A 22352-nucleotide genomic window follows, 5' to 3' on the forward strand; every position below is an offset into this window, starting at 1 on the left:
AAGTGATTAGACAGCCTTGAATGACTGTCTAGTGTTGTTGGGGTGTTTAGCTGTTGAAGGCATTCGGTGGAATAACAAGACTATGAGGAGATAATGAACCCTTTACTCCTTGAAAACCATCTACACGGAGGTTTTTTTTAAGATACTGAGAATAAAATTATAAATGACATCCACTCTTCTATTACTTAAATTGTTGCCACCTTAACCTGCTGTTATATTTAACAGAAAGCGCCCAATAAATACGTTTAGAGCAACAAGGAAGGAAAAGAGCAGGGCGCGTTGATCTGTAACAGGATTGTTTCTGTACACTGCCCAGATACTCTTTATTATCTGTCATGTGTTCGTGAGACTCAAAGGGATTAAAGATTAAACTTTAGCTTCTTCATGTCTGAAAGGAGATTTGAGCAACTTTTATCGCTCAACCGTTTCTGTCGCAATCATCTGTCGGGATATTAATGCCTTTGTGCAACAGCCACCTATTCTGAATGTGTCTAAATCCAGTTATTATGTTTCAAGAGACCTATGAAGCACGATAATGTCAGTACCGGCATTAATCAGCCTCATATTAAACAGCTGTATAGGTTTTTAAAAAAGATATTTCAAGGTACAGATGTTAGCTTTGCTTGTTTAGCTTATCTTACCATAAAGTTCATAAAGTTTACGAACCATCCAACCTGAATTTCTTTGAACTGTAGGCCAAAAAGAAATTTCAGAGTCCTACTTACACAAACGTAACTCTCAGCAGCACGTGATTACAGCAGGACGCTGGAGCAGGACTAGCTTAATGCTTTTACTATAGCTTTATTATGCAAGAACACTTTTACGCTTTGTTCCTTTTGTTTGCACTTGTGACAAAAGCATAAAGAAGAGAGAAACTTATAAAATGTTCAAAATGTTTTTCAGTTTTAAAACTGATGTTTTATTTTGAGGGACTGATTCAGATCCTTTATTGAGAGTGTGAAGCTTTCAGAGTATAATTGGACTGACAAATTACACTATATGGACAAAAGTATTGGGACACACCTCTCTGTTATTGACCTCAGCTGCTTCAGTCCAATTGGAGTATAAAATCAAGCACGTAGCCATGTTACTAGAATGGCTCAATGAATTTGAGAGTGTTGCTTCAACAATGCAACAAGTAAGTTTTTTGGGATTTCGTCCCTCCTAGTGATTCCCTGATCACCTATTAGTGGGATTACAGCAAAATGGAAGCATTTAGGAACCTCAGCCTCACAGCCAAGAAGTGGCAGAGCAGGCGAAGTTACAGAGCGAGGTTGACGAGTGCTGAGTCACGTAAAAATCCCCAACACTCTGCTGACTCAGTGAATGCAGAGCTCCACACCTCCTCTGGCATTAACATCAGCACAAAAACTGAGGACCAGGAGCTTCATGTCTGCGCAGCTCCTGTAGGTGACCCCAGTGCTTTTGTCCATATGGTGTATGTTGTGTCCTCTACAGTAACGCAACAAAATCTTAGTTGTTAAACTTCTCCCGTTGCCGTAGTGATGTTCAGCAGAGGCAGAGTCTGGGACCTTGTGATGACTCTCTCCCAGCTGCTCTAACATCACTTTGGATAATAAGGAGCAGATAATACACGTCTAACCTGTTGGGTTGATGGCCTGCACCGTCCCCACAGGTGTCCCCGGTGGTGCGTCCTCAGACACTGTGAAAGTGTAGCGTGACCTCTGGAACACAGCTGGAGCCTGAGCACTGCGTAAAACATTGATCGTGACCTCTGCAGGTCTGGCTGAGATCAGGCCTCCTCCGTCCTGTGCTGTTATCAAGAGCTTTACATTAGCTGTGCCCAGGTGAGTGAGAGTGGAGGTCAGGAGGAGCATTCCTGCAGAAGAAAAATATGACATGAAAAAATTTATTGAAAAACTCTTTTATTTTTCCCCAGTTCCTTTCTGCTGTTCGAATATGTGAAATGAGATTCACAACACTTCACATTTATTATATTAGCAGATGGGAGGGACAGGGCTTGTTTTTGTAACCAAAATGCATCTTATAAGAGCAAACGAATCAATATATGTCTGTAAAAACAAATACAGACAGAAAAGTGTCAGATTAAAGTTTTCTTTTCCTATTATTTATCCATTACATGGTGTTAAATTTCGGCTGAGCACAAATCTTATCTTACCCTCAGCCACCTGGGGATCTAAGCCTTTTGGGGCTTTCTGCACCACCCCTGCTGAGCTGTGACACTGGCAATCATTTCATGGGGACTTACACAAAGTAAGCAGTCGTTTATCCCTGAATAATGGAGCCTGCCAGTCACACGGTTTACTTAAAGACTACTGATTGGATCAATGTGACAAATCAAGCTTGAGAAGTCAAAATGCTATCCAAAGCTTTATTTATTTCAATATTGGAAAAGCAACAGTTGGTTTACTGGAAATTGTGTCCACACACTTATGTTTCAGACTAAAACAGAAAGTATTCCCACATCTTTACGGCCCTACCTGTTTGTTTATCCAGCGCAAACAAAGTGGACATGTCGCCAGGAAGGAGGTCGTAGGTAACCTGGCCAAACCTGCCAGAATCTCGGTCAGTGGCAATAACGATGACGATTTCTGTGCCAGGCTGCGCGTGGCTGCTGATGCTCACGGCGTACTCTTCAGGGCTGAACACTGGAGCGTTGTCGTTCAAGTCCTCGATCTCAATGTGCACGTAGGTTTGAGCACTCAAGCCTCCCTGAGAGACAGAATTTTATTAGGATAGTTAAAAATAAATAAATAAATAAATCCACTGTTATATATCTGTGTGTCACTCACTGGATCCTCAGCCTTGATCAGGATGTCGTGGACCGTCTGTCCCGTATCTCGATCAATATCCTGGGAGACGCACAGCTCTCCGGTGTGGGGGTTTATTTGGAAGAGGGGATGTGTGGCCTGTTTGTCGAAGCCATCAGACAGAGAGTAGAGCAGCGTCCCAAACTCAGGGCTGTCTGCATCTGTGGCAGCGACCTAAAGAGAAGAGAAATGCAGGCATGAAAACAGGAGGTGCAAAAATGAAAACATCTTAAATCTTTTCTTTAACACAAAATTAAAACCAGTGCTGCAGAATAACTGGGAATAATTTACAGTAAAACTTATACATTCATATCTAAGATCATATGTGGAAAACCCCCCATTAAATAATTAATTTAAAACCTATCATGAGCCTATAATATGCTATATTATGATTATATGATTAAGATTATTTTCTTCACAACTTTAACAGGTATCTTTTACCTTTCTGGTAAAATGGTGACCTGATCCTTTATTTTAACTCAAACATGTAAACAGGAGAAACCTTAAAGGATTAGACTGTAATGCTAAAAACAAAACAAAGAAAAAACATGTAATAGGTTTAATAAAAAAATAAAGAATTAATAACTCAACACCAATTTATCTGAACTTATATAATGATGATGAAGCGAGGAAGAACACCTCCTTAGTTAGTGATGATTGAATGATTACGACATTTGAGTTCGTCGCTGCCGTTTTTAGGTGATCTGAGAACGAAAGAGCTCAGTATGAAATGACATGGACGTGATTAATAACTGACTAATTATTATTAATTATTAACTGCATTAACAAATATATTGTTCTTGAATCAAAGCACATAATAGACAGTCTTTGTGGTTCATGCAGTTTGACATGAATTCATTCATGCTTTGTGTTTCAATTCATGTCCCTCATCTTATTAAGCTCGTGTTCACATAAGTGCATTAAAAAGGTCTTTTTCTTGTTTATTTACCTTTCTATTTACCATTGATTTTGTTATGTATAGATATAAATATATTTAGCACCTTAAACAAATTCAGTGTGACTCCATGAAGTGCTCCTACTCAAATACTTATGTATAAATCAGCTGTTTTTGGTATGTTTAAGTGTTTATATATTAAAAGAAATATTCCTTGTAAAACAGCACTCCCATACTACAGTAACTGCCAGCTTTTAGATTAAGCTTTGTACTATGAATCATAATACGCGTCTTCCTTTGACAGTGAAAGTCAACATAATAAAAGCATAAAAAAATCCCCACAATCAAAGGGCGAGGACCATCCCTGCAGTATAAAGATTATAGTAAAAACGCGCCTTATATCCTGTGCAGCTCCTTTCATGTCTGCCTGTGACTGTGACTGCAGACATGTCTCACAGATAGAGCGCTCATTTTACAGTCATAAAGATGATATCACCTCCCAGTTTGTGAACTCTGATCAAAGGAAGTTTAAAGACACGGGTCAAGGTCTGGACAGTCACGCAAACCCAATCAGTTTTTTGAAGCTTGCTTCTTAGAATAAAGCGCATGTGCTGCGTTTGCAAAATCATGTGACAGAGGAGGGGGGTTCCTTATAGATGACTTCCCAGTTATTCCTGTTACTTCTGCACCTGCTAGTTCTCACATTTATTTTGGATGACGTCTTCAGTATTCTGAAGCGTTGCAGCTAAAGTTCGAATCAGAAACTAAGCACCTAAAATTCAGCCAGATGTTTAAAAATTTTCAGTCCTTATTTAATCATCGAATCTCACGTTTGCAGAAAATGTGCCCTTAAACAAATGTTCCTTTGTGATGGGATGCACTTTGTGTCAGCCTGCTGGAGTGTGGTACCAGGCAGCACATCTGTCATACTAAAGCCACAGAGCTGAGCTGGAAAGAGTGCATGTTGAGCATCTTTAGGAGGAACACTGATGCCTTTGTGCAAACAGACTGAAGGCTACTTTTGTCTTATAAGACGTAAGACAGACGCAGCAAAAGAGCACGAGATGCTGGATATTTACTGTGAATCCTTCAGAAACTACAAAGATATCTTCATTTTTGTTTCTGTGAATCCATGTTAGCTGATATTTAACTGAGATGAGTGCCAAGTCAAGTGAAATCCTCCTCTGGTCTGTGTGTGGATGTGTTCTTGTAAAAAAAAAAAACATATGCATGTGATTTCATATGAGTGTCAGCTCCCCAAATTATAAAAAAAATATATATATTTTTTGCCTTGTTGATAAGCTTTTCTGCCTACTTCCTGATTCAGTGCCAATTATTATTATCATTATTATCATCGTGTGGATCCTCCTTGGATAGAAAATGTAATTAGAACCATTCAGAAACAATAATGTGTTGTTCTTTTAGATAAGTCACCAAAATGATGCCGAATATCCTCCAACATACTTGTAAAAAGCAGCTTCCAACATCGCTCTGCTCTAGTATGGACACATTGTAGAGCTGCTGCTCGAACACTGGCTCGTTGTCGTTGACGTCTTCCACGAGCACCGTGACTGTCGCTGTGGATGACAGAGCCGGTTCTCCTCCATCCACTGCCACCACCAGGAACCATATCTCCATCTGCGTCTCTCTGTCCAGAGCTGCAGCTGTGGTGACCAGGCCTGACTCCGGGTCGATGTCGATCAGGCTGTCCTGGTTGGACTTCAGAATGGAGTATCGGACCTCTGAGTTTGCACCCTCATCTGCGTCTCGAGCCTGAAACTGGATGAGGGAACTCCCCTGAGGAGCATCTTCAGAAATACTTATGAGATACGCATCCTTCTCAAAGACTGGGTAACAGTCATTCATGTCCGACACCTTCAGGAGGAAGACAGTCTCACTGCTCAGGGGAGGGTTGCCAAAATCTGATGCCTGCACCTTCAGCTCATACAAATCTTTCTCCTCCCTGTCCAGCTCAGAGTTAACACACAGTGCATACAGAAAGTCATCTGTCTGCTTCAGGGTGAACTTCCCATCACCTCCCTCGAGCGTGACAGTGATCCTCTCCCCCTCGAGGTCGGGGTCCGACACTGAAATCCGGGCTACGTAGTCCCCGACTGCTGCTGATTCAGACACCACAGCATCTCCTGTGTCACTGAGAAACAGTACACTGATGGTGGGGCTGTTATCGTTGATGTTAAGCACTCTGACACCCACAAAAGTGCTGCTGTACTCAGGCTGAACCCCGTTGTCTCTCGCGTTGATGATCAACTCATGAAAAGCCTGAGTCTCAAAATCAAGCGGCTTGTTGAGATAGACCACCCCGGTGGTTTCATTGATGGAGAAAACCTCACTGGGGTCGCTCTGCCTCCTGTTGATCTCATACGTGAGTCTGCCATTGTCACCCAGGTCATAGTCAGTGGCCTGCACCTGACACACAGCAGACATGATTGGAGCATCCTCACGCACTGAGGTGTGATATTCAGTCTGGTTGAACACAGGCGGGTTGTCATTCTCATCCAGGACGTGGATGTTCACCTGAAGAGTCCCAGTCCTGGCTGGGATCCCCCCATCAAAGGCCTCGATTGTCAGCGTGTACAAGTCCTGTGCTTCTCTGTCTAGCTTACTGTTAAGAACTAGATCCAGGCTGAGGTGGTTCTCAGATCCACTGCGATAATCCAGGTGAAATAAGTCACTCATCTCACTCTCTGTGATCCTGTATCCCTGAGTACCAAACTCACCCTCATCCTGGTCTTTAGCACCTTCAATCTGAAACCGACTCCCCGGTGGGCTCAGTTCTGATATATCCAGCTCAACCTCCTCAGAGGGGAACACGGGAGAATGGTCGTTCACATCTTTCACCTCTATTGTCACTTTTATCATCTCACCTGTGAGAGTGGCTGCCACAAATTCATACTTATCCCTGCTCTCTCTGTCCAGGACTACAGCTGTGGAGATGATGCCCGTGTCCGCGTCTATTTCCAAGTCTCTGAAAACATACGAGTCTCTGCTTTCTGAGATGAAGAACCCAGTGCTCGGCCTGCTTAGTCCCGCTCCCAGATCTCCAACGATAGTTCTGGCCGGAAGACCCTCTTTAACAGACAGCGTGAGGTTGAAGACCTGTCCCAGCGACTGCGCGCACAGCAGGGACAGGACGAGCGTCTGAAGGAGCAAAGCGGAGGCATCCTTGCACCCCATTCCTCCTTTACGTGTGGCTTTGAGCTCTCGGTTTGTTGAGGTCGATGCCGGGCAGCATATTCCCGAGTCTAAGTCCTCAGTTTTGTCCTCACGTTTCAGCGCACTTTTCCGAACCGAAACGGACAAACGCGTTTTTGCGCGCAGGGCGACTGCGAGCGGTCATTCTCCTTCACCAGCTTGTTGCGTGATACTGGATACAAGAAATTCAGCCATGGCACAGTGCAAATCCCCCTTTGGCTCCTTCACATAACTCGACACCTCTGACTGGCACCAACTGTGCGTCGTGAACACTCCTCCTGGCACGCGGCGCGTCCCACGCTGATCGGCTCCATCTGTGGCCCTGATTGCTTAAGATTTAATTAGGCTGAGAGATTACCTTCTGTGCCACTTGCTGACACGTGGCCTAGTATAGCTGACCTGTGGAAGAAGTCAGGTGGAAAGTGGAATAAATACGGATATCACACCAGTTGAGCCAAAACAGTGTCCTAAAAGGCCCCTTTGTGGTAATGTGGTTAGAATGAGCTTGAAGTGATTTAATAAAGTGCTCCCGTCTAAGCAGAGGAGCATATTAGTGTTAGGGTGGCTCACTCTGCTGGTAAAAAGCAGAAACTGTACCACTCTTTAAAAGGAAAAGACGATGTCTCCTGTAACATCCACACGAGGCGCCAGAGCTTCCCAGCAAAATACTGAAGTTTATCATGGCCGTTTCTAGCTTTTTGAGGGGCCAATGCGAGATTCTCTTTGGGGATCACTAGGAGGGTGGGGTGGAGGGGTTAAATTTTTTAAGATGATCCAATGATCCATGGTGATAATTATATATCTCAAATTCACATGAAAGATCTCCAATAGGTGCAAGCAATTAAAACCTACATAAAAGTAAATAATGAAGCTTCTTCGCACCATTTTCCTCCAAAATTTTCCAGATGAACATAAAATTAATGAAACCGCTATTTCAAATCAAAACCGAACTGGCATCCACACAGGTGTGAAAATTACGCCATAAGGTGAAAATAAACTGAAATACCATATTAAAATACAAAGAAACTATAGCATCTATTTTAAAGTTCAAATAAGAAATGCCAAACAACAATAAGAAGAGTAATAGATCCTCTTCGACTTCAGCTTCCTGTTTTTGCTTTTATTTTTTTTATTTAAATTCTGGCTCCTCCTCCGCAGAAGCAAATATTTCCTTTATCATGGGCATATTTCTGTAGATTTCTTCTTCTTTTCTTAATTTTATGCTTAAAAAATAAACACATTTTGATGTGATCCAGGTTTCACTGCAGCCTGGGCCACCCTTATTCTCCTCGTGAACATGTGAGGCTGTCAGTCATACATCATACCTGTCAGTGGACTTCATTCACAACAAGATATCCTAATGGTGATTTTTTAAAATGATCACCACACAAACACCAGCCACAGCTTCCCTGTCATTGCAGCTTAGCTTTGGCGATATCCCACATTTCAGTTTTAACCACATAAGTGTTTCGGTAAACACACAGAAGAGAGCAGCTGGCTCCAAATGAAGACAGGTCATTTAAATATTTTCACAAATATACCGAGGCTGAGCTTGCAGCTTGGGGACCCCCTAGTGGCTGTGGGGGGGTTGTGCATTTGCAAAGTCCATGAATTCCTGAGAACCAGCCTATTCATTTATGTCCTCTGTAGTGGACATTTGTTCTTGGTCTATATCTTTTGAGTTATTTGAGCTAGCCCAATAAGTCCCGCTGTACTAAATAGAGGGCATCCTGGGCTTTACATTGATATCTCATGTTCAATGGGAAGATTCCTTCCTCAGCTCTCAGGAGCATAAAGCAAACAAGAGCTCTGAAATTTCTAAAAGATGATGATTACTGCATGGGAGCCTGCTTCCTCCACTGGGGAAAAAAACCCAAACTAATTTTATATACAATTTTACAGTTTTACAATAATGATAGTATTTTTTCCGGAATGTTTCAATGTTTCTGCATAAAATATTTAAAACTTTACAAACAAGATACTGTTTTATGATTTTTTTTTAAAAAACAGAAGCATAAAACTAACACATGATGAAAGAAACCACCCTGATAATAACGACATGATTGCAGTTTGTTGTTGATCTACGCTCTGAAGTTAGCATCTTATACTAATATACAAGGATTTCTGAATAAATGTAAATTTGTTTGTGCAGCTTTGTCCTTTTTAAAAAGCTCTGTTGCATAAAAACCTAAACTAGTTATATTAAAACCAGAAAAACATTACAATAATATCTGTCATAGTTAAAGAAACACAAATAGAGAGTTTCTCATTTCTTCATAACAGACTCCAGTCTGTCTGTTGTAAGTCTAAACTGTGCTCAATATAAATAATAAAAGGTAGGAATGGCTGGAAAAAGCTGGTCTTACAGTTTATTGTCACTGCTGACCTCTCATTTGTCCTGCAGCTTGTAGTTGCTATCATGGCCTGCTGCAACCATGCAACAGGTGTAATCTGACCACAGTAAACAAGCAGCATAGCTACAGAGTCTCATTGTCTGGGTTAGTTTGCTCAGCAACTCAGAAAAACACCAACACCAAAGCATCTCAGGACTTTTTCTTTCTCATAAATCTAAGTGAAATTTAAAAAACCAAAACATGCCATCTCACATTATGCTCCCCTATCAGTGGGATGATCAGCCTCTTGTCAAGAAGATATACGACCACCTGAAAGATGACGGGCTCCCGGTGTGGATGGACATCGAAGGAGGGGTGACGGGCAACATCAACGACGCGTGAGTGCAAAGTGACGTGGATAACACACGTTTCATCTGTTCTAATCTCTGATGGGCTCCGTCACTGCTGAGTGTTGTGCATATTAAAGCTGTGTGTGTTTTCAGCATGGCTGCAGGAGTGGAGGAGGCTGCTGTGATTTGTCCGTTTATGACTCCGGCTTACCAGGCATCACGCAGCTGTAAGAAGGAACTCAACTATGCTGAAACACGGGAGGTCATCATCACATCATGGTGACAAACAACTGGGAGGCCAGTGAGTGGCTGGGACTGATCACTGCAGGCCTGCTGTGGGTGGACTTCAGGTGAGGAGGACATGTTTTAAAACCTGAAATTTTAGCAGGATGGAAACTGCATTTGTTAGAAAGTGTCGTCCTTCAGTCACACGTGTCCTTGAATTTCCTGGAACAATGTCACCATTTCATGTTGTCTTGGAAAAAAATATCTTAGCTAAATTAAATGTATTTTAGAGATGATAGAGATCACGAGTGCCCCTAACTGTAGCGTCTGAACTCTCAACCATCAATGCTGTTGTCCCCCAGAAGTGCAGAGGAGGATGAAGAGCACTTTGACATGTGTCTCAGGTCTCTAGAAGAGGAGATCATGTATAATGCGGGCCACCTACTGACGGTTGAAGAACCTCAGAAGGAGGTGGAGGAGCAGCCAGAGCCAAGAAAAGCCTGTCTGAAGAAGAAACCTGGCCGAGCCTTCTGTCATTCTCTCTCCAAGCTCTACATGCAGGACTCAGGTAGCCATGGAAACATTAACAAACACCACCATTTGCCCAACAATTCAACCAAATTACTCTTACTTAGAGCAATATTGATGATTTAACAGAGGATCCTTCCCAATATTCCCACTTTGGCTTTAATAGATGATGATAACTAAAATCTTATTTCAAATTCTTCTCCATCATGCCTGGAACATATACTCACACCCACTTTATTAGGTACACATCTTTAAATGATTTACCAAAACCAGCCAGTTACATGCCAGCAACTCATCAACCTGCTGAAATTCAAACCGAACACCAGAATAAGGAAGAAAAGCGATTTAACAGACTGTGAATGTAGCATGTCTGCTAGTGTCAGACAGGCTGGTCTACTGGGATTTCCCCACACAACCATCTCTAGAGTTTACAGATGGTCCCAAAAAGAGAAAATAATGAGCGAGTGGCCGTTCTCTAAGTGAAGATATTTTCAGAGGTCAGAGGAAATTTGCCACTCTTTCCTAGCTGAGCTACATTTTCATAAAAATCTTAGTTGAACATCGTTACACAACAGGGATAATAAATCCCCCTCAATAGAAAGGTTGTCTGGTAAAAACTCGCTTTAATGAAAGCAATTCAATTACTGTTAACTGGGAGAAAAATATGGAAAATTATTCATAGAATAATCCTGTTGTACACAGCATGAATACATATTAAGCATTAATAGGCCTTTAATTTCCCAAGTCTACTGATAGTCAGCCACTTAATTATAAAGTGGCAGCCACTTTAGATTCATCTAACATTTCTGCTGTTCCAACTTGACCTCACAGGCGAGCAGATAATGCAGACAGCTGCTGAAAGCAGAACCACAGTGGAGCTCAGCGAGTCCTGTGGAGATCAGTGTTACTGGGAGGAGATCAAGGGTGACGGCTGTAAGTACTACAGGAACGTCTTCACCCACGGATACCTCGGTGAGTACACAAAACCCACCTCTACTGAACAAACGCAGGCATGTGAAAAATGTGGTCTTTATTCAAATGGAGCATAATAAACTTTCCATGTCTGTACAACCGCCAATTCTGCTGAAACAATACAAGTTTTTTCTTTCTTGGCTAAAACTGCCAAACACTTTTCCTTTGAAGGGTTTGACTCGAGCAGGGAGCAGGTCCACTCTGAAGTCTGTCCTTCTGAAGGTGAAGAGTGGCTTCTGTTGGTGGACGAGTCGGATCACAGCTATCGGAGAGCCGTTACCAGAACGGCAGCTTTATCGGACTAACATCATACAACGAGGACTGCAAATGGTTTTTAGAATGAAGAGGGATGCTTCTGTCAAAGCTGAGAGTTTGCCTGACGGAAAAAGCACGAGCAAACAAAAGTTGGTGGGAATAAAATTCACTGCTGTTACTGTGACAAGAAAAACAAATAAAAAATCTTTAGAATCTTTTTCTCTTGAGGATTTCTGGTTTCCAGTTGACTGGGTGGCTTTCTTCTGTCTGCAGGAAAGAAAACATGGTTATTATTTATTTTATTTCCTGCTGCATCAGAATCGGCACAGAAATACAAGTTGAGTATAACAGTGTAACGTACAGCGGTGTCATCCTCTTTGTAAACTTTAATGGTCTTGTCAGCCTCTGCGGTGATCAGTCGGCTTTCAGAGTGGTCAAACATGCAAGCGAAGATTCCCGACTCGCTGTCCAGAGATCCGGGCTGCACGGCTGCGTGGATACGCTGGAAATTGTATCCGGTCCTCCAGTCCCACATGTGGATAGTTCCATTGTCGGCTGTGTGTAATGAGGTCAGCATTAGCCTCAAAAAAGAATGATTTAAAACAAGCAAACAAAAAAAAGGCAGACAGTTAAAGAGAGCACCGCAGCTCTTTATTACCTCCAGACACCAACACTCCATCAGAGTTAACAGCCAGAGTGTTGATGATGGCGTTGTGGCCCGACAGGTTCTGGATGAAGTTTCCATCTGGGAACATCCACTGCTTGATGTTATCGGCAGATCCAGAGGCAAAAGTATATCTGCAAAACAAATATGACATCGATATCTGAAGAACAACAACTCTTAATTAGTTCTTGTAATTAAAGTCATGAACAAATGTGCTCCTGTAATCCTAAATCATGACTCAAGTATTAATCAAAACTTTATTTTTTTTAAATTACAGGATTCACTTTGGCATGAAACAGGTAAACAAGGGTGTTACTAATCACATTAATTAGGCTTACAACTAACTGATGCAATTAGTAACACCTGTGTGTACCTGCCTCATGTCGAAGGAGCTACTGTAAAAACATTATATTTATAACAACTGCATAGTTTAACAAACAATATTGTAAAAAGCATCGTTTGAGGAGTCTGCATGCTGCGTTTCCCCCACTCCAACCAACGCTACCTTATAAAACACCACTTACTGTCTGGGGTGCAGGACCAGTGTTCGCACAGACTTCTTGTGGTTTGTAAGAGTTGCTCTGGTTTTCCCAGCAATCAGATCCCACAGCCTGATGGTTGAATCGTGGCTCCCTGCACAAACCGATCACACATTAGGGACAAGAGTGAAGAGAAACCACTTTAAAGCCTGTCTTACTGAGGGGTTTATACTGCTGTTGTGAGCGATTTGAAAAAAAAAATTGTACCTGTGATAATTTGTGGTTCTGCTGCCTGACATCTCACCGTGGCCACGGTGTTTGTGTGACCGGTCAGTGTGTGCACGTTTGCCTTCGTCCTGATGTCCCACACCTGCATGGACAGGGAGGACAAGCAGTTAGTGTCATCTCATAACCCTGCACACCACATTTGAACACAGCCCTTTATAGTGGAAGAGTGGCATCTCCATAACAGACACAATATATAGTACTGTGCAGAAGGGTTGAGCCACCCCTCATTTCTTCATATCATTTCCATTACAATTAACTACCACCTCAATATGTGAGGGGTCATTATAGCAACGCAGTTGAAAGTCCCATGATGACACGTCAATGGAGAACATTGAGATGACGGTATACCTGCTGCTCGGTCTGTGGCTGTTTGTCACACAGTTTTCTGCACTGTCCTGCTTCAACCTGATCAGTTTCAGTCATTCCATCAGTGTCATCCACTGATTCAACACAGAGTAAGTGCTTACCCTCGCTGTGGCATCTCTGCTGCACGTCACGAGCACGTCGATGGTCGGATGCAGATCCAGATCATACACTGCGCTGAGATGTCCGTGATAGTGCCTGATTACCTAAAATATAAACCAATATAGTCAAGAAACATCCACAACATTACAAAAAGAGAAAGAAAATAAACCACAACAGAAGCTAGATAGCTAGTTTCAGCTGCACCTTTATTCACCAGGGCTGTGCCTGTTTTATTGGGCAAAGATTTTATGCCAGATGCAACCCAAAAAAAAAAAATATTTGTGTCACTTCCTGCGGGATCTTTCACAGGTGAATGTGTAAATCATTACAGCATAAAGCTGCTAAATAAACTGTTTTGAATGACACAAACCAATAACTCGCTTGTTTGAAAGTATACCTTGTTGTACTCCAGATCCCAACATTTGACCTGCTTGTCCTCCCCGCAGGAGAACAGGTAAGGACTGCGGTTGCTGACCGCCACGCCACGCACTGTGCTGATGTGTCCAGTCAGAGAGAGTTTCAGTTTTCCACTGGCCAGGTCCCAGATCTGTCAAGACAGGCAGCCTTCAAGTCAAATTAAGATAATCTGAGATTAATTTACAAACAGTTTAATAGGTAAAAATTGGGCATTCAGTATAACTTAATCATCTGTGAAGAGCAGGGTATTAAAGTTGCTAGCAGGCACTTTGGCATGTCTGAACCTACAGAAAACACAATCTATTAAATAAACACAGGTAACGATCTCGAGGAGAGGTGACTCGGAGGAGAGCTAATTTAGCAGGGGAGAAAGAGGAGGACACAACACATGTTGTGTCCTGTTTCAACATGTCAGTCTTTGCTGTCATCATGTAACCAAACCGAGGTGACTCCATGTCAGATGAGCCATTTTTAGTTTGTCGCTTACTGTTATTTCCCGCTTGACTCACCTTTATAGTCCTATCAGCAGAGCCTGTGACAAACCACTGATTCCCAGGCTCTACAGCGATGGACCTCACCCAGCCAAGGTGACCGCTGATGACCTACCAGACAAAACAAACTACAGTTAAACAAACACAGAACATATCCCACCCAGACCGCGCCCACTGTATGCGCATCATGTCGAGTAAACTTAGAAAAGTTGAAATGATTGCTAGTTACCCGAAACAGTTTCCATGGTGGATGCCACTGAGGTTTGGGCATTGTGGGCGCTCTCCTCATGAGAGCAGAATTTCTGGTGCCACCTCCCTCCAGGAGCGACTGAAAACACACTGATGATCAGATCTGCACTTCTTTCATTCAAACCGATTAGCCTGAGTAAAAGTACGAATAAACTGTGACCTACCACTGCAGATGACGGAGGGTGAGATCGCTCTGCTCCTCCTGCATGCCGGTGGATGTCAGCAATACTGGCTGCTGTGCGACTCGCGTCCTGCCTACAAATGACCCACAGAGTAAATGATGGTTTATGTGTGAGTAAGCATCATTTTGTTATTAGTGCTTTTTTGCTAAATTGCTACTGGTGACTGACTCCCTTTGTACTGTGTGTGTGTGTGAGGGACAAAGTTTACCTAGCTTGCGATGGGGGTAAAACTAACGCCATGGAGTGTACTCCAGTGTCACTGGGATTCCTGTGCATCTTTGTGTCAGCGGTCAATGCCACCCCTGGTGAGTAAAAAATACTGGTTATAAAGACTCCAATTGGGATGATGAAATTAAAAAGTCACAAATTGAGAGTATTTACCTGGTCCAGATGGGTAGGCATGTGTCCCAGTGATCAGGTATTCTGGGTCCTCACCTGAAACGTAATATTCCCAAAATGTCTTTAAATCATGTAGTTTTGAAATAAAAGGTTTCAGAAAACAAAGAAAAGCTAAATTTAAAGACAAACTGAGCTTTTTAACAGCAAAAAATAACTAATAAAAATCTACATTTCCACATATTTGTTAATAATAAATTGTTGGCACACTTAAGAGTGACTCTGACATGCAGTGACACTTTCATCCTCACCTGGCTGAGCGTAGTTCTGGTGGCCTTCCATGCTGCCCGAAAGATGTGAGGCTCTGTCTTTCCCTTCCTTCAGGATGGGCAGGTGTAACACTGCATCGTAGTCTGCTTTCAGTTTAACCCCCATCTTCAACTTGTGGCTGCAAACAGATGACATAATGATGCATTTTCCTTTATAAACATCTAATATTTATAATCAAATGAGCATAATGATATTCACATGAACAACACAGTAAATACCTTGAACTTTTTACTAGTATTTGAAAGTAGATCTAATTTACTGTCTGGGGTGTAGCAGCAGAGATTTTTCTTTCTTCGAGGAGGAAATTGATAGCGCTTTAACTTCCTAGACAATAGACATTTTGGTAAACTGAAAATAAACTCCTGAAAAAAATTAATGCTCTTTAGTGCTGCAGCTACAAATGCTTCTTTTTTTTGACTGCTCCCTTTAGGGGTCACAACAGCAGAACATCTGCCTCCCTCTCACCTTATTACGAACATCGTCCTGTGTGAAACTCTCTGTATGTCCTCCTTCGTCTTTCTCTCCTGTTTGGCAGCTCAATCTTAAACATCCTTTGTCCAAACCCTCCTTTGCACATGTCCAAACTATCTCAGCTTTGTTTCTCTAACTCTAGACTGTCTTCAAAGTACTCGACCTGAGCTCTCCCTGTAATATACTCATTTTTATCCACCCCAGTCACGCCCAATGAAAAGCTTAACCTCTTCTGCTCTGCCATCACCACCTCCATCCCCTGTTTTTTTGTCATTGCCAATCTCTCCAGCCCTCCTCATTTATCTGGTCTAGCGAGCAACACTAATACAAAGCGCTAGTGCAAAATGATTAAATTAAAACCTCTACAACAATTTCACACGGCATTAGAGCTTGCAATGTGAACCTGAGAAAGTGGTAACTAGTCTTAAATTATAGGAAAATATTTTTTGAAGGTCCACAAAAGGCTAAACGTAAAAAAAAATTAAAAAGAAAATCCAATAACCTGCAGATTTGTGAGATGCTTATTAAAACTGAGACGTTTTCACTGCTCTTCTCTGTACTGGACTACACTGTGCTGCAGTTCACCTGAACTAAATTAACATTAGACTCTGAAAACCCTGTAATTCACCCATAAGCACAACTTCAAATCATTAGAAGGTAACACTGTGCCTTTACCTTTCATCATCCAGCGCGATGGACTTGGCGTGATCAGACACAAACATATCATGAGTCCTTTTAAGAGATCTGAAGACCAGAGTGTGGACTGAGTGCTTCTGAACATCCTGTAGATGATAATAAATAAGAAAACACGTGTTTTAAACTAGTGCAACCACGGAAAACGTTGGGAGTAACTACTTTTTACTATGAGCAATGCAAACAAAACCATAAGCGTATGTGGTTGCAGCAATTAGCCGAGCGGGGCTATGTGTCTGCCGGGCGGGCGGAAACACAAAAAAAAACCCAAAACGGACTTTAAATATCTTCTTACCTCAGTCATTGTGGCGGTAAAAATAAAGTAATGTTATAAAGAAGCGGAAAAATATCCCTTTTTTCAGCAAAACAAAGCACGTTCCCCAAAAAGTATCACGAACGCAAAAACATGACTACCGCGACGCTCCAACGACCGAATACCCCGGAAGTAAAGAGGTAAAAGGACAGCTAGCAGTTTGTTAGCGCCACCTATAGGCCAGGAGGGAAATTGAAATACAATTTTAAAAAGCCAAATCTTTAACCTCTACTCGTCCGAATCGCTTTATAAATGCATAAAGCGAGGACACAGTATCTCCTTCTTTTCTTGACACTAATACTACTACTATTACTACTACTAATAATTAGTGCTCTCCAAGTTGCTTTAATCAGTTCAGTCTGCGCTTTGCCGTTCCTTTCTTTCTTACCACTCCTGCTAATTTTAGAAATAATGCCCTCTGTGGCACTATTTCCAGTGCTTTTGCCACATTTTTTTTTGCTTTTGCACTTACTGCAAAAACAAGGTCCAACACCAAAAACAGGTCCGCCACCAATCGGAAGGTCGGTGGTTCGATCCCAGGCTGCCTCCCGGCTGCATGCCAAATATCCTTGGGCAAGCTACTAACCCCATGTTTGCCTATTGGTGGTGGTCAGAGGGCCCGGTGGCGCCAGTGTCCGGCAGCCTCGCCTCTGTCAGTGCGCCCCAGGGCAGCTGTGGCTACAATGTAGCTTGCCATCACCAGTGTGTGAATGTGGGTGTGAATGGGTGAATGACTGAATGTAGTGTAAAGCGCTTTGGGGTCCTTAGGGCTAAGTAAAGCGCTATACAAATGCAGGCCTTTTTTTTTTTTTTTTTTTTTTTAAAGTTTATCATTAATAGTTGCTTGTTCTGGAGCAGCACTGTGGTGTGATTAACATTGTTGCTTTACAGCCAGAAGATCCAACGATTAAATCCACCTGTGTCCAGCCGTTTCCTTTCACAGTCCAGAAGAAAAAAGAAAAAAGAAGCATGGATTTAACAGTGATTCTAAATTTCAAGAATGTCTGTCTGTTCAGTGTGTACTGCCTCTTGCCCCATAGAACAGGCTGTGTGACTCTGAACTGGACAAATGGTTCTGTCTGTTTTCTCCTGATCACCTTAACTGCTTATTTCTGGACTAACTAACCTCTAGCTGGTGAATAGTAGCTCATAATATACCAGGTCTTGGTGATTCCCAGAGGGTCCTATTTTAATGGATGGCAATGGCCACCAAATTATTATTGTGTTTAATGCTCTAGTCCTCGCCTAGTTAGCAGTGAGCTGTTTCTTATGGAGTCAAAGTGACATTTCTCCAGCTTTCACTCGGAATGTGTAAGCTGGACCTGTTTTCGCTGGACCTGTTTTCACTGTCCCTAATGACATCCTCAGTGTAAGAGCCTGAACAAATCCACATTTAAATAAAGCAACATTGGTTCTATGCCACACAATCATAAAGATTACTGAGATCAGGGCTGCATGTATATTTCAACAACACTTTTCTTCATCTGTTTCCTGATTTCCTGATTTGGTGTTTGAGATTTGGTGGGAGGACAGGCCCAAATTTGGTTTTGCTTCCTTCTGTACCAGATCATGTTTGCCCAGCAGAGTACATCTATTAATGGTTATCCATTTCGAATTTGAACCTAAATGGTGCAGTGTGTGTGTGTGTGTTGCGTTATTGTGGCAGAGTAAATTTATATCAGTGTTTTTCAAAAATGTCTGAGGCCAATTTAATTAAAACAAACAAACAAACTGGCTTTTGAAAGAGTCAGTGGGTGTACTAACATAATGCTATCCTGTTAAGAAGCTTTAGAAATCCACGCATTGTTCGGCAAAATCACACGCCAAGAGCTGGGCAGAATTTGGACTCTGACAGAGATTATCGATGTGAGTCTGATGATGCACGGGGACAAGTACTACAAGTTCAATGCAAAGTAAATAAACTGTGTTAGTGTGGCTCAAAATAAACAATTCAACTGAGATGCTCTGAAAGCTCTGCAACAATGTGACAAAATGGTTTTCTGTCCTCAAAGATTTAACGTCACAGTTTGTTCAGTTAGACATTTTTTTTAAAAGATAGTTTATCTGGGCGACCACAGGAAAAGAAGATCATATTTATTAAAAGTCAAAATTGCTGCAAACTAAAATCTAAAAGTCATAATGAGCAGTCTTGAGATTTTGATGTGAAAACTGTAATAAAATGACTAAAAGACTGATTATCCAAAGCAAATTATTATAATCAGTTAATAAAACAAAAGTCAGGGGCCATTGATGGTTTCAAGAATATCTTTACTAAGCTGCTACATTCAGAATCTGGTACAACAACTCTGAGTTACTGTAACTGGAGAGTAATCTAGTTACATTATGGCCACCCTTATGTTTGAAGATGGTGCTTGTTATGGACAAACTGTGGTTTGCACCAGTAACAAGTCCAGTAACAAAACACCACTTGGGTTCAGATCTGGCCCAGTCATACCCCTCCAGGTCTCACTGTTGTTGCCCACATGAGTGATAAAGTTTCCCAGTAAGACGACAGAGTCACCAGGTGGGGGACTCAAGTGGTCCCCCTCAAGCACCCCACCCAGGTAATCAAAGAAACTGGGTACTCTGGACTGACACTCAGGACCTGTTTCCTGACCCGAACAAACCCTGCCATCTATGTTGGAAAACTCCACCCCCTCTCCAGGAAACTCGTTCTAGAGTCCAAGATGTGGACTCTCGACCTCTCGACCTTATGCACTAGCTCAGGCTCCTTCCCCACCACAGAGGTGATGTTCCATGCCCCAGTCGCTAGTCTTGGTAGTCCGTGATCGGTCTGCCAGGGTCTCTGCCCCTGAGCGCAGCCCAGCACACACTGCACCGACCCCTATGACAAATCCTGAGGGTGGTGGGCCTACAGGAGGGTGGGCCCACGCCCCTTTTTTGGGCTGTGCTCAGCCAGGCCCCATGCACTAAAGCCCGGCCACCAGGTGTTCGGCCTCGGTCATCCTCCCTGGGCCTGGCTCCAGAGCAGGGCCCCAGTAACCCTATATCAGGCAGGGTGAACTGCTCCCTGGATCATCTTTTCATAGGGGTTTTTGAATAGGTCTTTGTCAGATCCTTCACCCAGGACAGATTTGACATGGGAGATCATAGCAGGGGGCAAAAGCCCACCAATAACATAGCCCCTGGGATTCCTGGGATACACAAACCCCTCCACCACAATAAGCTAGTGATTCATTGAAGGTATACAATGTGTCATTTTCAAGATTTGATATGTTTTCTATGCTCTGCTGTGAAAATCTTATAGGTATATGAGATTTGCACACTATTGCTTTTTTTCTTTTTTTAGAATTGAGAGTGTAGCAAGGAAATGAGGAAAAAGGGACTCAGGTATTCTGCAAACAGAAAAATACAAAAACAAAAAAATAGAAACTTTTCCATGATGGCATTTTTCAGAGCTATTAGTGAGAGCATTAAAAAAAATTGTCTCTTTTAAGCGTCTCCAAGTCCACCAAACTGTTTGACTCCAGCCTGCTGTCCTCCTGCTGTGATGCGACTGAGGGGAATGAGCTTCATGGTGGTCTCTTTCAGGGAGTACCAGCGGTTGTGCCACGTGACCCAAATGATGCCGTTGTCGAAGCCAAATTCACCAGCATCCTTTTCAGTGTACCTGCCACCTGCATAAAGATAATGCAAACAGTTTAGACCTCACATTAATTAGTACTTTTGTCTCTGTCACAGAATCATGGATCTAAAGTTAGGTTTTGGTAACAACTGTTGAGTCATTTTTTTTCTTCCTCTAAGGTAACCTCGCTACTAGAGCGGACATGTTTGCCTTGTCCATAAGTGCATTCTTACATAATCTGTTATCGTGTGTGTGTGTGTGTACCTTTTGTTGCCCTCCCAGTCAACAAGCTCTATCCTGAGCACAATTGGGACGTTAGAGCTAGTAGTGAACAGGTAAACCCTCTCATTGCTTAACCAGAATTCTGTGGTGAGAGATAACCGAAGCCCTGCTTGTACTGGACCCAGTTCTTGTGGAAGTCCAGACTGCCATCACGTCTCTGTAGGCAGTGATCAGAGACAAAAAGCATTTGTTAAATCCTAAAAGATTTTTGATCTAAAATTGACGACAGAGGGAATTTATGAAAAATTATTATCGAAGATTAGAAAACAAATGATTTTACACCTGGGACAGGCTCCAGCGACAGGCGATCCATTTTGATGTGTGGTTAAGGTGATGTATTCCCTTTGTATTACTGTGGACGTCAATCTCACAATAGGTCAGGAACTGCTCTGTTTCTTGGTTTTACATAGTAAAGACCACTTTTGGTGGCTCTCTTATTTGCTCTGTCTTGGCAGTGTAAGGAAAACCAAAAATAAAAAAATCAAGTAAAAAATATCATTTTCAACACGCAGAAATTACAGCCTTAGATGCAAGTCACGTAATAATTTGCCTTGTGTGCTCCAGTAGGTTGGTTTTGATCAGTTGACCTGTGCTACTGCAACTCAGGGGGGACAATTAGCTCCCCCTTTTTCTGTAGAGAAACAGTGGTGTTGTATTATTACAGTATTATGGGTAAATTACTCTCCAAGTACATATTTTTAGAGGCAGATGCATTGAAATCATCAGGATATGACTCACTGAATTTCAACCACTTTTCAAGTGGTTTTGTTTAGTTTTACTTCTGACAGCAATATGTATTATTTTGCATGATTTTGCATAATTGAAGGTAGTGGAATGGTACACTTAGGCAACACCAATATTGCTATTTAGAAAAACAGAATGTAAATGTGGTAGCCATGCTGGTTCAGTGTGCCTTCAATTTTGAATAAATCCCCAACAGTGTTACCAGCAAAGCACCCCCACACCATCACACCTCCTCCTCCATGCTTCACGCTGGGAAGCATGCATGAGAGACCATCTGTTCACATTTTCTGTGTCGCACAAAGACAGAGCGTGTGGAACCAAAGATCTCAGATTTGGACTCATCAGACCAAAGCACAGATTTCCACTGGTCTAATGTCCATTTCTTGTGTTTCTTGGCCCAACAAATCTCTTCCGCTTGTTGTTTTTCCTTAGTCATGGTTTCTTAGCAGCTATTTGATCGTAAAGACCTGATTCACACAGTCTCCTCTGAACAGTTGATGTAGAGATGTGTCTGCTACTGGAACTTTGTGTGGCATTTATCTGGGCTCTAATCTGAGGTGCTGTTAACTTGCGATTTCTGAGGCTGGTGACTCGGATGAATTTATCCTCAGCAGCAGAGGTGACTCTTGGTCTTCCTTTCCTGGGGCGGTCCTCATGTGAGCCAGTTTCGTCGTAGTTCTTGATGGTTTTTGCGACTGCACTTGGGGACACATTCAAAGTTTTAGCAATGTTCTGGACTGACTGACCTTCAGTTTTTAAAGTAATGATGGTCTGTCATTTCTCTTTACTTAGCTGATTG

General features: G+C 42.3%; 3 protein-coding genes across 5 annotated transcripts in view; 1 reads left to right on the forward strand and 2 right to left on the reverse strand.

The window, feature by feature from the left end:
* The window catches only part of dchs2 (dachsous cadherin-related 2), a 29734-nt gene extending 22226 nt beyond the window's left edge, over positions 1 to 7508 (reverse strand). For both annotated transcript variants that reach the window (XM_025908252.1, XM_003449734.5), the window contains exons 1-4: positions 5152 to 7508; positions 2775 to 2966; positions 2463 to 2694; positions 1604 to 1840 (exon numbers count right to left, since the gene is read on the reverse strand). In XM_025908252.1, the coding sequence (XP_025764037.1) occupies positions 1604 to 1840; positions 2463 to 2694; positions 2775 to 2966; positions 5152 to 6882 (2392 nt within the window). In that variant the 5' untranslated portion in view covers positions 6883 to 7508. The remainder of the gene's footprint in view (positions 1 to 1603; positions 1841 to 2462; positions 2695 to 2774; positions 2967 to 5151) is intronic.
* A 1713-nt stretch (positions 7509 to 9221) lies between these two features.
* LOC106098558 (uncharacterized) lies at positions 9222 to 11537 on the forward strand. Of its 2 annotated transcripts, XM_019360100.2 has the most exons (4): positions 9367 to 9631; positions 9737 to 9933; positions 10171 to 10376; positions 11168 to 11537. In XM_019360100.2, exons 2-4 carry the CDS (start codon positions 9860 to 9862, stop codon positions 11383 to 11385), a joined length of 498 nt encoding a protein of 165 aa, XP_019215645.2. In that variant the 5' UTR covers positions 9367 to 9631; positions 9737 to 9859; the 3' UTR covers positions 11386 to 11537. The 2 variants fall into 2 exon arrangements, 1 of the variants encoding a protein (XP_019215645.2); XR_003220578.1 differs by having other exon boundaries at positions 9222 to 9631; positions 9737 to 10833.
* Positions 11352 to 17083, reverse strand: plrg1 (pleiotropic regulator 1). Its single transcript, XM_003449699.5, has 15 exons — positions 16924 to 17083; positions 16611 to 16717; positions 15446 to 15582; positions 15180 to 15233; positions 15007 to 15100; positions 14781 to 14871; positions 14597 to 14695; positions 14386 to 14478; positions 13857 to 14006; positions 13462 to 13563; positions 12974 to 13076; positions 12752 to 12860; positions 12222 to 12361; positions 11925 to 12118; positions 11352 to 11830 (listed from the first exon to the last, which is right to left on the reverse strand). The coding sequence occupies exons 1-15, from the start codon at positions 16930 to 16932 to the stop codon at positions 11771 to 11773; spliced, it is 1542 nt and encodes a 513-aa protein (XP_003449747.1). The 5' UTR covers positions 16933 to 17083; the 3' UTR covers positions 11352 to 11770.
* Between the last annotated feature and the right edge of the window lie 5269 nt (positions 17084 to 22352).

The sequence above is a fragment of the Oreochromis niloticus genome, linkage group LG6, assembly GCF_001858045.2.
Source record: "Oreochromis niloticus isolate F11D_XX linkage group LG6, O_niloticus_UMD_NMBU, whole genome shotgun sequence".
Classification (NCBI taxonomy): domain Eukaryota; kingdom Metazoa; phylum Chordata; class Actinopteri; order Cichliformes; family Cichlidae; genus Oreochromis; species Oreochromis niloticus.

Coding starts and splice junctions, on each gene's coding strand:
- LOC106098558 (XM_019360100.2), top strand. CDS start 9,860: ATGGTGACAAACAACTGGGAGGCCAGTGAGTGGCTGGGACTGATCACT. Junction 9,934..10,170: donor CTGCTGTGGGTGGACTTCAG/GTGAGGAGGACA, acceptor GTTGTCCCCCAG/AAGTGCAGAGGAGGATGAAG. Junction 10,377..11,167: donor GCTCTACATGCAGGACTCAG/GTAGCCATGGAA, acceptor TTGACCTCACAG/GCGAGCAGATAATGCAGACA.
- plrg1 (XM_003449699.5), bottom strand. Junction 14,872..15,006: donor TTACCCCCATCGCAAGCTAG/GTAAACTTTGTC, acceptor GGTCATTTGTAG/GCAGGACGCGAGTCGCACAG. Junction 13,564..13,856: donor GGGATCTGGAGTACAACAAG/GTATACTTTCAA, acceptor TTTATATTTTAG/GTAATCAGGCACTATCACGG.